The sequence below is a fragment of the Phymastichus coffea genome, unplaced genomic scaffold (assembly GCF_024137745.1).
Source record: "Phymastichus coffea isolate CEN01 unplaced genomic scaffold, Cenicafe_Pcof_1.1 PCOF00003, whole genome shotgun sequence".
Taxonomy (NCBI): domain Eukaryota; kingdom Metazoa; phylum Arthropoda; class Insecta; order Hymenoptera; family Eulophidae; genus Phymastichus; species Phymastichus coffea.
In genome coordinates, this window is record NW_026706814.1 from 1,450,680 (window position 1) to 1,465,533 (window position 14,854).

General features: G+C 45.8%; 1 protein-coding gene across 1 annotated transcript in view; it reads left to right on the forward strand.

Annotated features, from left to right (window-relative positions):
* The window catches only part of LOC131665443 (ubiquitin carboxyl-terminal hydrolase 7), a 957,589-nt gene that overhangs the window by 355,561 nt on the left and 587,174 nt on the right, over positions 1 to 14,854 (forward strand). The window contains exons 9-10 of the mRNA XM_058937325.1: positions 14,013 to 14,205; positions 14,268 to 14,424. Coding sequence (XP_058793308.1) covers positions 14,013 to 14,205; positions 14,268 to 14,424 — 350 coding nt within the window. The remainder of the gene's footprint in view (positions 1 to 14,012; positions 14,206 to 14,267; positions 14,425 to 14,854) is intronic.

Sequence of the window (14,854 nt, forward strand, 5' to 3'; positions counted from 1 at the left end):
AATAAAGCCTCCGGCAAAACAACAATTATTATTAAAAATACAATTAAACATTAGGTAAATGAACCTCACAAACACGATTACTTACAAGCTACTAATGTTACAGATGAAGGTAAAAAATATCCATTTATGCTATCTGTTATATAGTTTTCCCTCAACATTCTACCACTAAAGAACAATACAAAACATACTTTGATAATATGGGACATCAATTTCTCGCAGAATATGACTACACCCTGAAACATTCATGATGGGAATTGAAAATATTAACGGTGAATCCAGAAGGAACTAATCTGTAATCAGTAATGCAAGCAGAAAATTTAACTTCAATATTTATGAATGAACCTACATGTTAGCTCTTCAATTTAAATAAATTACCCAAATTAATTGCCTTAGCAGCCGTCAAAAAACTGCTCCAAAAAATTAAAAGCCAAATCATGTCTAGAGTTAACTTCAGATCTTACTGCAATAATCACACACTATTTTTCAGAAATAAATATTAATACAAAAAGTAAGTCTTTCTACAATAGAAAAATAAATTGAAAAACATATGGAATAATATTAAACAAAAACTTAATATGTAAAATACCGCTATAAAATTAATTCACATATAGATAGTTTTATAGAAGATTTAAATAAAAATATTTAAAAAGCAGTAAATAATGCAACCCATAAATAATGAACCAATTCAATACATAACGTATTTATCTTAAAACCGATTTTATGAAAATCAAACGAAAAAAGACAATTAAAAAAAATATGGTAGCAAAGCCGATAAAAAGCTGATAAAAGAAGTTATAATCGATCAATTAAAGAACTATAAGAATTCTTTATGAAGAAAGAAATACGATAATAAAATCTTATTTAGAGAATTTAAGTACCACAGAAGCTACAAATGTTCACTTTGGAAAGCAAAAAAAAAATAATTGTCCCCACAACTTTCTCCTCCTATACTAAAAAATGACATGATATAGGTAAAAACAGGTAGAAAAAATTACTTTTATTGCTAAGCACTTAGAAAACGTTAGAACGTTCCATTCTTAAACTTTAAGAATGGAAATATGCCGTTAATAAAGAAGTTTGAGAACGTAGTTCTCAACCTCTTATTAACGGCAAGATAACAAGGTAGTACGTTATGTTTTGAAATTATCAGTACAAGTCGTTAATTTTATAACCATCTGTAATACTAAAATTAATATCGTTGTGTTAAAATTTGGTAGAAAGTGAAAGAAAATGAATAGAAAAAAATAGAGAATCATATTTATCTTTTGTACATCATCGATTAAGACGTATGCAAACAACGGAAACTAATTATTACAATATTAAACCAGGAAAAATATTCACGGATGTTTTCATAGAGGCATCAAAAAGTGCATGGTATTAAATGTATAACTCATACTAATATCAAACTGGAGCCGTAATCACAACTATTGAATGTAAGTTTGGTGTTATATAATAGTATAATAGCTTTATTGATTTTAGGTTGAATTAATCTTTTGAATAATTTTTCCGGTATACCTTGAAATGAGTAAAAGTTCATCAGTTTTTGTGAAACAATGGGTGCAAGTTCTATGTTTATTCATCAATGAATATTGATATATGTTGTAACGGGGTAAAACCGTTTAATTATTTTATGCGCGCGATTACACTAAAGGGACGCGCGCAACTAATTATGCTCAGTACGCAAATCGGAGAGCATGTAAAGATAGTCGCCAGTCAACCAGTAAGTTCTCTAATTTAAGGAAAGTGAGTGGAAGCTATGAGATATAAGCGAATCAAAAGAAAACACTTGTTAGTAAAATGAATTAGGTCTTTTATTATTCCTTATACTCTACAGAAGGTCGGCCCGCGCGTTTGTTTACGTTGACGCTCGCTCATCGACAACACGCTTTGCCGGTACGCTCGCTGTTCTTTGTTATTAGAGCCGTTACATGCACGCATCGAATATTAGAAATTAGTCATAAATCATGCGATCGCGATCGCGAAATTAAGCTGGCCAGCTTACCTTATATTTGCGGGCGATCGAAGAACACAGCGATAAATCGCACATCGCGGAACAGTTTTTAACGTTTGTTTTGCTCGCGGGTCGCGAATGCGCGCACACACTGGTTTCGCCCTCGATAGCGAAACCTCACACAATCTCTCTCTCTCGTCCTGGTCTCGAGCTGTCGGATGTCTGGCACCTCGGTGGCAGCTGTCACGGCTATCTGGCACTCTCTAATATCGCTGATCTGGCGTGTTGTCGTCAAGGGCACATGAATCGGCGGCGGTAATTGCGAAAGCGGGCGGACACAATGATGGTCTAAGCTTCACTGGTTCGAATTTTATCGCGCGCGTTCCGTGTGCTCGCGTGCCGAATTCCTTCGTTACTTATTTCGTCCCCTCGGCAGGTGCTGCCCTCACAGGCAGCAATTAGACTAAATAATCAGCGCTAATTTGACGTTTACCGTCACAGCCCACTTCCAGTCTGGACCTATAGTGTCCTCGACGATAATTCCATTAGCGCTGCCCTTTCCGAAGAGGAGAAGAGGAAGGATCATAAAGGATTATAGTCCAAGTGATGTTAAATTTGTACTTTATTGTACGACAGGGCGATATATCGGTGGCCCTGCCCACGGGGGCAGGGAATCATCACTTAGCTGATCTCGGTGGCAGTTCCTGGCCCTGGTCATCCAACGGGGGTCGGTCGCGCGCCTCCCACCCCAGCCTCTCTTGGACCAAGTCGGCGTGTTGTCGCACGCGTAGGCAGCGGTCCGTGCGGGTCACCCCGGGGTAGTGGCATACGTTGCACCCTTCCCACTGAGCGCGGGAAAGGGTGCCCCGTGGGAGGCCTCGCTCTCTGGGGGTCAGAGCAACCCGTTTCCTCGGTTCGGGGCGGACCACAGCGGTCTTTCAACCGTGGGATCCGCACCCGCGGGGTCTAAAACCACATTGATGTGGATGGGCCCCGTTGCTTGACCGCCCTGGCTCCCGTCCACATTTACCACCAGGTTTACCCCGCACGCTTGCGGGCCCTGGTGCGACGCGATACCCGACCTGTCTTCCGGAGCCGTTGTCCTGGCTCCGGCGATCGGAGGCTGAGGGCGGCTCGTGCGATCGCCACTCGCGCCCTCGATGGCCTGGCGGTGGCGCTGCTGGACTTCCCTAAGCGCCGACGCAAACTGACGACGGCGGGACACCACTTTATCCCAATGGTCTAGGTCTTCTGGGTGGTGCCCCGCGGCTGTGTACGTATCGTATTCGGCGTACACAGCCCGTTGGAGGGCGTTGAGGGTTGTCCAGCCTTGCTCGACTTCCCTCAACCCCTCAACTATCTCCCCTCAGGTCCGTTTGCCAGACGGGGGCGTCTGGCTATGGAACCTGGGGCGCCAGGTCGCATCGGGGCACCCTCTTCTGTCTGGGTGCCCACGGATGTCGTCGGGGCCTTCATGGGGATGGGTCCCGCTGGTGGTCTCGACGGTGGCGCGGCGTCGTCGCGCTCGATGCCGGGTGCCGTCGACGGCGTTGCGGCGGTCTCCTCCGCCGGGAGCTCTTCTATGAGCACGGAGGACGAGCTCTCGTGAGCTCGTACCCGTGCTCGCTCCTCTTCCTCCTTTTTTGCTCCAAGCAGGTGGAGGGCGGCGTGTACCACCCCCTCGACGGCGGGACCTAAGTCCAAACCGATGAGGGCGGCTGCCGCTTGCTCGAATTGTTGCATCTGCATCCTGTAAATGTCCAGCGAGTTAGTATCCTGAAATAATTTTGGATATCGAAGGTGGGCGCCTATTCGGCTGCCCAGGGCCTTCGTCGCCGGAGTCGAAGGTGGGGTCCTTGGCGTCGGTCTCCCAGGTCCTTCGTTCGCCGTGTTTCATGCATCCACGGTTGTCGCTTTCGGTGGTCTGCCCCTCTTCCTTTTCCCGATGATGGGAGGAGGGGCTCGTGTTGTCTGTCGATGTTGTGTAGTGTGGGGAGTTCGTGCGGATTTACGAGGTCTTCCTCGTGGGCGCTTCATCGGGTTAGTAGGAGGGATATTTAGTCGGACTCGGCCGGGGGGATTACGGCGAGTACGGCGAGGTGATTTCGGAGTTGTCGCGTCGTCATTTCGGAGTGTGTTATCTGAAGTGTCGGCGCTCCCGTTTCCGTGTATCGATGTGTCGCTCGCATTGGGCGGGACGCTCATCGCCTCGCTTCCCTCGGTGGTAGAGGTCTCGTCGTCATCTCGTGTTCGGGTCCCATTTTCCGGTATGTCGTCGTCTCGTCCATAATAGGGTTTGAGATCCTTAGCGTGTATTAGCTCTGTGACCTCCTCCTGTTGGTTGGCGAGGCGATACGAGTTGGCACCGAGTACCTTCGTGACGATAAAGGGGCCTATGAATTTGGGTGCTAGTTTCGCGGAAATGCCCTGCGCCGCGCAGGACAGTATGCGATTCTTTTTCCACACCCAATCACCTTCTTTAAACCTGTGGTCCCTGTTTTTAGCATTGTAGTACTTGGACTGCCTCAGGGACTCATCCGAGGCGCTCTCGTGAGCTTGCTGAATGGCGGAACGGTTACTCTGCATGTGCTCGTTCCATTGCCCGATTCGTAGCAAACTCTCCTCTTGCGCGGCGAGCTCGTCCATCCGTTTCCGGAGAGTATTCGGGGCTCCCGGTTGTCTGCCGTAATTGAGCATGGCCGGACTAACCCAACCCCGGTGGAACTATGGACGGCCGTATTCAACGCGAACATGAGTTCGGGTAGCGCTCGGTCCCATTCCCTATGATTCCCCTGCAGATACGACGTTATCATCGTCTTCAAGGTGCGGTTAACCCTTTCCGTAGGGTTAGTCTGCGGGGTATAGGTTGGGGTGAAGGTCCGTTTTATCCCCTGATCTCTCAGGTACCCATCCACCAACTGATTGCGAAACTCGGTGCCGTTGTCGAATAAGAAGATCTTTGGCGTGCCGAAACGTAGGATTATTCGTTCCCGAAGTTCCTTCACTATCGTCTTACCGTTAGCACTACGTATGGGTATACATTCGACCCATCGTGTGAATACGTCGATGAATACCAGGACGTATTCGTGCCCTCGTGGGCTCTTCTGAAAGGGTCCGGCGATGTCGCCCGCGACCACTTGCCAAGGCATAGACCATGTTCGGTCCTGCATGAGCCCGCGCGGCGGTCGCTGCTCGACCTTGCACTGTTGGCAGACCTGGCACTTCCGGACGTATCCCTTCACATCCGTGTACATTCCCGGCCAGTAATAGGACTGGGCGACACGGGCGAAGGTCTTCTCACGTCCCAAGTGTCCTGCCGTCTCTAGGTCATGATTTTCGAACAATACCGCTTTGCGTTCTTCCGGGGGCACGACGAGTTTCCATTCGTCGCCATATCCGTCTCCTCCTTGGTGATCGTAGTTCGGCTTTCGGTGATACATCACCCGGCCGACGACCTTCCAATTCGGGTATCTTTCTGGTTGGCTCTCGACGCGTCGGAATTGATCCGTATACCAGGCGCTGTTCCTTGACTTCGGTTGGTTCATTGCGCCAACCTCTGCCTTCGTGGGCTCAAAAGCGCGTGATAAGGCGTCGGGCAACACATTGTCTGCCCCCTTTTGATATTCGATCTCGAAAGTATGGCCTTGAAGTTGTAAGGCCCATCGGGCGAGACGTCCAATCGGGTTCTTCAGGTTGTATAACCATTTCAGGCTATTGTGGTCAGTTACCACCCTGAACGGGTACGCTTCTATGTATGGGCGAAATTTTTGGATGGCCCACACGACCGCCAAGCATTCGCGCTCCGTAGCTGAGTAATTTTGCTCAGCCGGATTAAGGACTCTGCTAGCGTACTCTATGATTCGGTCGCCGTCTTCTGCTTTTTGTATCAGGACGGCCCCGATTCCGGTAGCGCTAGCGTCTGTCTCCAGCACGTACTGCCCATCGGGTTCCGGTAATCCCAGGCATGGTGCGGACATCATGAGTGCCTTAATTTTGGCGAAGGCTTGTTCCTGTTCTTCTCCCCACACATATTCGCTCTTTTTTCCTGTTAACCTCGTTAACGGTTGAGCATGTGTGGCGAAGTCGGTCAAGAATCTGCGGTACCATGAAGCAACCCCCAGGAAGGTGCGCAGCTGTCGCACGTTTCCTGGTCGTGGGTACTCCATGATAGAGCGCACCTTTTCAGGATCTGGCCTGATCCCCTCGCGGTTGATCAACAGGTCCAGGTATTTGGCTTCAGACTTACAGAAGACGCTTTTCTCTCGATTAATCGAGAGGCCAGCTTCGCACACCCTGTCCAGTACGGTTTTTCGATGTCGTAGGTGATCCTCGAAACTGGACGATACCATTATGATATCGTCCAAATAGGCGAAGGCGAATTCGCCTAGCTCGGGGCCGATGACACTATCGATCAACCGCTGGAAGGTGGCGCCGGCTTACGAGAGGCCGAACGGCATTCGTACGAACTGGTAATGTCCCAGTCCGGGTACGGTAAAGGCCGTAATCGGCCGAGATTCGATCTTGAGTGGGATCTGGTGATACGCGCTACTGAGGTCGAGCGTCGATATATAGCGCGCATTTCGCAAACGCCTTAATATATCTTGCATAAACGTCAAGGGATACGCATTCGGCTCGGTGACTTTGTTGACCTTTCTGAAGTCAATACAAAATCTGTACGAACCGTCCTTCTTGCGTATCATAACCACTGGGCTCGACCAGCCACTGTCTGCTGGTTCTATTACCCCTTGGGTTAACATTTCCCTCACCAGTCTATGCATTTCCTGCTCGACCTTGTGCGATACCGGGTAGTAACGCTGTTTAATTGGCTTCGTATCACCGACCCGAATCTCGTGCTCGATGCCTGCCGCACATCCCAAGCCCTTCGGGGCTCGGGATAGGGCCTCGTCGATGGTCTTCTGTAGCATGGTCTGTTGTGTAGCCGTAACCTCGGCTAGTCCAATTGTGGCTAATCTCGGACCAGCCTCCAAGCTAGCTACTTCTAGCTCCATTTTGGCCTGCGATCCCTTGAACAGCAACTTGTTATCGTCTGGATCAAGTATCGCTCTGAACAACCTGATGAAGTTCACTCCTAAAATACATTCTTCGACGAGGGTAGGGAGGATGGCCACTCTCGTCGGCATCGTCAACCCTCCCACGGTAAATGGTAGCATGGCGTGACCGACGATCGTTAACTTACGACCGTCAGGTAATCCTGCTGTTCCCGCGTGGGTGGTGTCCAATCTGACGCCCAGCACAGACGCTATTTGTAGAGCATTACTACCCATGGCTATGGTGGAAGCTCCCGGATCATAGAGGACCCGTATTTGGAAGTCCCCTATCTTCACCGGTAGCCACCAACTCGTCTCCTGTTCCGGGGAATATCGGGAAACAGTTTCGACGGCTCCACAGCTTTGCTCTTTATTCATCATAGCGCTAACCATTGTGCTCTTGCGTGGTCGAGTGACGTTACTTGTCGTCCGAGCCCCTTTGGTTCGGACGATCGGAGTTTCTATGGGGTTCTTCTTCGACGATTTATCTGCCTTTGCCCGTGCCCCCGAGGGCGTGTGCGATCCATACGTCACCGCCTCGGCTGGTCTAGGGTCTCTGGCTTTACTAGCGTCGTAACCCTTCTTCTCCAAGTGCACTCTACCGCCTCGCTTATCTTTGGCGTCACTAAGGGAGTTCTCTTTCTCGACGCTCAACACGCTCGCTACTAACGGCGTGGGCTGTGTTAGCGGAGGCTGCGAGATCTCTTTGACGGGGTTTGGGTTACTGGATGAAGGAGTGGGGTCAACCCCACCTATCCACTCCTTTGCTCGTTTCCCTTATTGCACTGGGGACAGAACTTCCTATAGTAACTGCCAGTAGGCCGCACTCGGCACATTTGATCGGCCCTGAGAACTATCTTCCTCGTTTGCGGGGAGTCTCCGGCCTTTTAGTTCGGTCCTCGGAAGTCAAGCTTTTGTCGGCGCGGTTATTCTTCATTTCCGCCGTAATTTCCTTGATGGACACCAGCAATTGGTTAAACATGTCGATGGGCAGAACATTTTTCTCGCCATCGACGGATTCCAGACTCGGATTAGGTGTCGCCCCCGAGGGCGTCGGTGTATAGACGACCTGGTGCGTCATCTTCTCGAGTACCTTTTCCATGCGGTCCAATATATCGCTGACTTCCGGTTTTTCACCGGACATAGACGCCACCTTTCCCTTACGACCCTTGCTCGCGTCGGTGCGGGGGTGATACGCCAACTCAGGATACAAAGTCGACTGAGGGTCTGGTATCGTCCGCTCCATCCTCCGCTGATGCAAGTTGTTCTGGGCCGTCGTGGCCAGGTCGTTTAGGGTCCGTACGGAGTCCACTTCTGATCTCCGTATTTGGCTCTGGATTTCCGGCAGGAGGTTGGCATGTAGCAGGTCCAGCTGGCTCTCGTGCGTCATTCTGGGGTTTAGCCGACTCATTAGGCCCATCATGTTCGCGATGTATACATTCGCGGGTTCGTCTGTGCCCTGGTATCGGCCTTGGACCTCTTTGATTAGACGCTGCTGTTGTTGCCTGCTGGTCCCAAACCATGCTCTGGCGTCTGCCTCAAAATCCGCGTAGGAGAACCATTCGTTCCGCATTGCTTCGAACCATACGAGGGCAGGACCGGCGAGTAGCCCGGAGACAGCTGTGAGCATCTCGTCTTCCGTAAGTCCAGCGCTGTTCCTCGAGTTGTCTAACCTTGATAAGAAGGTGTCGATGCTCGTGTTGCCTTCTCCGGAGAACCTGAGTTTCCATCCCCGGACGATGCGGCCGACGTCCCTTGTTGTCGACAACGGGTTTGACGTCTGTTGGGATGACCACATGCTCGGCGGGTGGTTGTTCACTTCAGCATTAACTCCACAGAGTTGATGCTGTCCACCCTCTCCGAAAGGGGGCGTCCGGCGGGGGGTCCTGCCGGCGGCCCCCGTGGGCCTCAGTCCGGGTCCGGCTGGAGTGCTCTGGGGTAGCCTAGCGTCGTAGTGGCACGTGAATGTATCTTGGAATGCGACGCTCCTACGCGTGTTTTCTCGTTGTGGTTCCTCACTGGAACTGTTTGACTCGTCTTGCCGCATATCTCTGTGTACGGCATTTTCTAGGTCCTTCATCCTGGTTGACAGGTTGTCGATTTGTTCCTGCACCTTGATGTTGGTCCTGACGATTTGTTCTACAATTTGGGTTAGGTTAGACGCGTTCGAATTTCTTGAGTCTTGTACCTCCCATTTCCTCTCATGTTCCCTGGACCGGAAAATAAGGTCTTGAATCATCACCGCGAATGCCGGCGGGAGCTTAAACTGGCTGCCATCGTCAGCCCTTATAGTAATTTCCTTCTTACTATTTTTGTTTTCTCCGCTGTCCAGGGCATTCGCGATGTTTATCGCGGTTTTTTGAACTCGCGATATTACGTCCGCACTCTGTAATAGTTGAGCTAGTGGGTGTTCTCCCTCCTGCTCGGATGCTGTGTGTTCCTGGTATAGGGACACAATTAGCTCCGAGCGTAGGGCGGCTCTTTTGGCTGGACTGCTGTGTTGGTGGTCGGCTTCCGCGAAATCTGCTGCGGAATAGTCGCCGAGTAGCCAGTTGTGCAGTCGTGCAGCTCTCGAGAGCTTGCTCCCGCTAGTTTTGAGTTCCAGTTGGTCGAGGTAATCTTCGATTTCCTCCTCCTGGAGCGTCCATACCCAATTTTCTACTTCTGTCTGAGTGCGGTCCATAATTGCTGTTTGTTCGCTTGCGTTTGCCTTCTTTGTAAAATTTACAGTTATGTTACGCGGGTGCGAGTGTTGTATGATAATTCGTACGCCGAATGAAAAAATAATAAAATTTTATTAGCCAACACTGGGCTTGATCAACGGCGTTTTACGAATTATTTGCCGAAAGATTCTTTGCTCGTTAGTACGCAATATAATTATTCTGCCTATCAGACGCACTAACTGTTTGTTAGTACGGCTGTGTGAGTTAGTATTTAAAATATTGTAACGAGCGTTGCGCGTAATCACCAATAACCGCAGTTAATAATATTAAAAAACACATTTACGTTACGACAATACGATGTCAAATAAAATTATTCAATTAAATTAATTTTGTTTGAAAATTGCCGGTGTTAGTTTTCCCCGGGCCAACGGGTATAATATTATTTGCGGCAACTTTCAAAATTCGTTGGTGTTTACGTTCAAGAATCTTTCGGTCGCACTCGCACGCGTTCACAGCTATTATTTACAATTTTTCGCCGCGGCGGGCCTTCGCAAGCTAGCTAACAGGTTTTGTTTACTAACGTGGCCTTCGGTATCAAGTGCGCACAACAACACTTGATTGCCACCTGGGTCGCTGGTTGACTGGGCGCGAGTTTACTACTGAGAATCGGTGTTTTGCACTATCAAAAACACCGTAGTTCTTTAACGTTGGGCGCCATGTAACGGGGTAAAATCGTTTAATTATTTTATGCGCGCGATTACACTAAAGGGACGCGCGCAACTAATTATGCTCAGTACGCAAATCGGAGAGCATGTAAAGATAGTCGCCAGTCAACCAGTAAGTTCTCTAATTTAAGGAAAGTGAGTGGAAGCTATGAGATATAAGCGAATCAAAAGAAAACACTTGTTAGTAAAATGAATTAGGTCTTTTATTATTCCTTATACTCTACAGAAGGTCGGCCCGCGCGTTTGTTTACGTTGACGCTCACTCATCGACAACACACTTTGCCGGTACGCTCGCTGCTCTTTGTTATTAGAGCCGTTACATGCACGCATCGAATATTAGAAATTAGTCATAAATCATGCGATCGCGATCGCGAAATTAAGCTGGCCAGCTTACCTTATATTTGCGGGCGATCGAAGAACACAGCGATAAATCGCACAGCGCGGAACAGTTTCTAACGTTTGTTTTGCTCGCGGGTCGCGAATGCGCGCACACACTGGTTTCGCCCTCGATGGCGAAACCTCACACACTCTCTCTCGTCCTGGTCTTGAGCTGTCGGATGTCTGGCACCTCGGTGGCAGCTGTCACGACTATCTGGCACTCTCTAATATCGCTGATCTGGCGTGTAGTCGTCAAGGGCACGTGAATCGGCGGCGGTAATAGCGAAAGCGGGCGGACACAATGATGGTCTAAGCTTCACTGGTTCGAATTCTATCGCGCGCGTTCCGTCTGCTCGCGTGCCGAATTCCTTCGTTACCTATTTCGTCCCCCCGGCAGGTGCTGCCCTCACAGGCAGCAATTAGGCTAAATAATCAGCGCTAATTTGACGTTTACCGTCACAATGTATTCTATTTTAAACAACATGAGTTATTCGTCCCCTTTAGAATCTGCAAGTTGGCATGTAAACGATTCAAATAATGTAATAAATTACAGAAAAACACGAAAGAAACACTACTTCATATAAAAGGTCATTGAATGCCCCAAGAAGATAAAGCCAAATACCTAGAAATATACTTACACCGCAGATTAACGTGACGGAACCATATTTGGAAAACAAAAGCAACTCAATCTAGTTACGAAAATTCTATTCGTTATTAAGCAAAAAATCAAAACTTGCAATTAATAATAAACTATTGATATATAAGTGCTGCAACGATTATCGATTATCCATATCGAAACGTTCGCGATTCGGCGGGACTCAAGGTGCGAGAGCGAACGGTTAGGAGAGACGGTGGCCGCGCGCGATAGATTTGAGTGAGAAAAAAACAACTGAAAACCGTCAACAACTAAAAACGGTGACGCACGTAATTAAGCTTACCGAATGAAGTCTTTCTCTTCATCTCTCTCACTTTCGCGTTCATTGCGATCATCTTCCTCGCTTCTCTTTATCCGTCAATCGCTCGTGGCTCCAACAATTAGTTCATCGAACGCATCTTGAATAAGAACATAAGCATGAGAGTGTATAAAACATACGCTCGTAGTCTAAAGATGGCGAACAAATGATTGCGGGGACCTGCAAACGAATCTGCTAAACTCTGATTCTCTGTTACATAGTTTTACTGAAATATTTATTTTCTTACATATAGATTACACGTTATATTTACTTAAGTAACACTCAAATGATGCGATTACCTAGTTGTAAATAATGTATAACTAAAGTAAATCTACGTTGTATTTTGAACATACCAGACAGGTCATATCATTGATGCCATAAAACTAACTCAACTTTATTTAAATCAACTTTCTCTCTCTCTCTCTCTCTCTCTTTCTCTTTCTCTGTGTTTTTAACGGATGAACGCGTCATTATCATGAGCTAAGGCAGGACCTTCCTTCTGAATATAGTGCTTTCAATATTAAAATTCTTTTCCTTATTAGTTTCATGTAATGATTATAGAAACTATTTCTCTTTTCTCGATCTGAATGTTATTATTTCTTTCTCACATTCGATTGTTGTATTCATTTTTTGCAGTATGAAATGGTTGGAGCATCTTTTGTCTTTCTTTCCTATGTAAATCAAAGAATTAGTACAAGTCTGGTACCGTAGGAGATTCACGAAAATTAGTTTTCTTCATTAGAAGTTCTATAATCAATTACACTCTTGAGCTGTAATTTATTGCGTAATTGTATGTTTCTTAATGAATAAATTTGGAAAAAAGTATCAAGAGTATTCTACTCAAATCTTGAAATACTACAGATTTAACTAATTTAAATGATTCTACTAGTTTCTTTTTTAAAAAAGCGAAGTTAATTTTCAAATAACCTTCACAATAACCCAAGGTTACGGCCAAGATAGAATAGTTCATTACGATACAAGTGCGGAAAAATAGATCTTTTTCTCGTGTGGTGTTATAACGTGTGATAAATCACTCGTTATGTCTCTCTTTCTCAGACGACCATATTTACTTATGTACATATATACATATATATCTATGTTCATTATTTGGTATAATACTAACTTATGTACAATGCTTAGCATTATAAGAGAGAGAGAGAGAATACAAACAATACAACGCGAAGCAGCAAGAAAGAGAATAGACTCGCGTAGGCTTAAACTGAGTATATGCTCATGTGCAAGAGGAGAGACTGTCGCGCTATACGAACTGATATATGTTCGGTAGAGAAGGAGAGAGAGTGGGGAGTTCTTTCGCGGTACTAGCTTGTTGATCATGTCTGAACGCGCACGTGTTCTCGCCGGCCGGCTTTCGCATTGTAGTTTGACAACCCTTTTCCAATCTCAACTTGGCCTTGAGGTAACTTGAAGAAGAGACAATCGACTGCAAGTGTGTTGACTTGAGTGAGTGCAAGGCCGTCGCCAGGTTCGCTACGTTCGAGAGCCAGGCGGGGTTCATCTGAGGCTCCATCGTTCTTTGTAAGTACCTTCTCGTATCTACTGTCTCTCTCTCTCTCGCTAGCTTGTTACTCTCTCTCTCTCTCTTTATCGCTGCGCTGCACTCCTTGTAAACTCTTGTGTTATATAAACACCATTTTATCTTATATGTGCCTTCCTCTTATTTACACCTGACTCTGCTGCCTCTCACGTTCCCCCGTCGATATATTAATACGAAGATTAGCCGCTTGATCCACGTCACTCCCGCGGGCCTTAAGGCATAACTGGACATCCGGGCATAGCCTCGTACGGGTACTGCACGCCCGCAACGAGGTGCATATTATATCCTTCGTTCTCTCGCGAAATAACGCGGGCGAGTAACAACCCCGTTATAGTGTTTATGCCCGAGCGAAGGGAGGGTGGAAAAGCACACGAGACGAGAAACTTTTTTCCAAACGTGTGTTTTACAGTATGTTTCGATATGACGTATGGAAAGCTCGTTTTCAAACGCAAAAACGAGCATGTGGAATAGACGCACTTTGCGCACGGAGTGTCGAAAACATAATTTCTACTTCTTATAGACCGCAAACTTTCATTTGAGCAATTTTTCATATAAACGTGTATTTGGATTTTAGATTGATTGGACAAGAGGTTTAAATTTTCAATAATAACATTATTTTTATTATGAATATTATGAAAATAGGAATATTATATAATTTAATATGATATTATATAATTATTATTAATTTTGAATTATATAATGTTGTATTTTCAAAATATCCTAATCTAATTTTTTCCAGTTTATGATTCTTTCAATGATTACGTCAATACAGAAATACTTGATGGGGATAATAAATATGATGCAGGCGAACACGGGCTCCAAGAAGCCGAAAAAGGAGTGGTATTTTCTTCATTTCCACCAGTACTGCATCTACATTTGATGAGATTTCAATATGATCCTATTACTGACTGTTCAGTGAAATTTAATGACAGGTTAGTAGGAAGTAAAACATATACAATAAATTCTTTTATTGAAAAGTCGATTACTTTTGCAGATTTGAATTTTATGAAAGAATAAGTCTAGGAAAATACTTGAATACAAATAAAGAAGCAACCAACGTAGATTACATTTTGCACGCTGTTCTAGTCCACAGCGGTGATAATCATGGAGGTCACTACGTAGTTTTCATTAATCCCGCTGGTGATGGAAAGGTAATAATTGATTTTTTAATCGTAAATAAAATTTTTCCTGTAATAATTATTATAGGAAAAAATTATAATGAATTATTATTATAATAGATTCAGTTATTACTCTAGAAAATTTCATTACCTAGTCTTACATTATACATTATAGCGGGATATTAGAGGCTACACTTTATTGTATAAAATCTATATCAAACAAAAACGATTGTAATTAATTGTACCAAGCTATGTTATTGATGGGTTAAATGTAAGCGTTGTCTAGATATAGGATTTATCTAATTAAAAGGCATCAAACAATGAAAGAAACTTAATATACGCAATAAATATATTTACAGATATACTGATCTTTACTTTACTGAAATATAGACATACTAAATCTTTAGTATCATTTTTGAAAATATTCCAATTTAAAATCTATTATGTTGTAAAAATGTATACG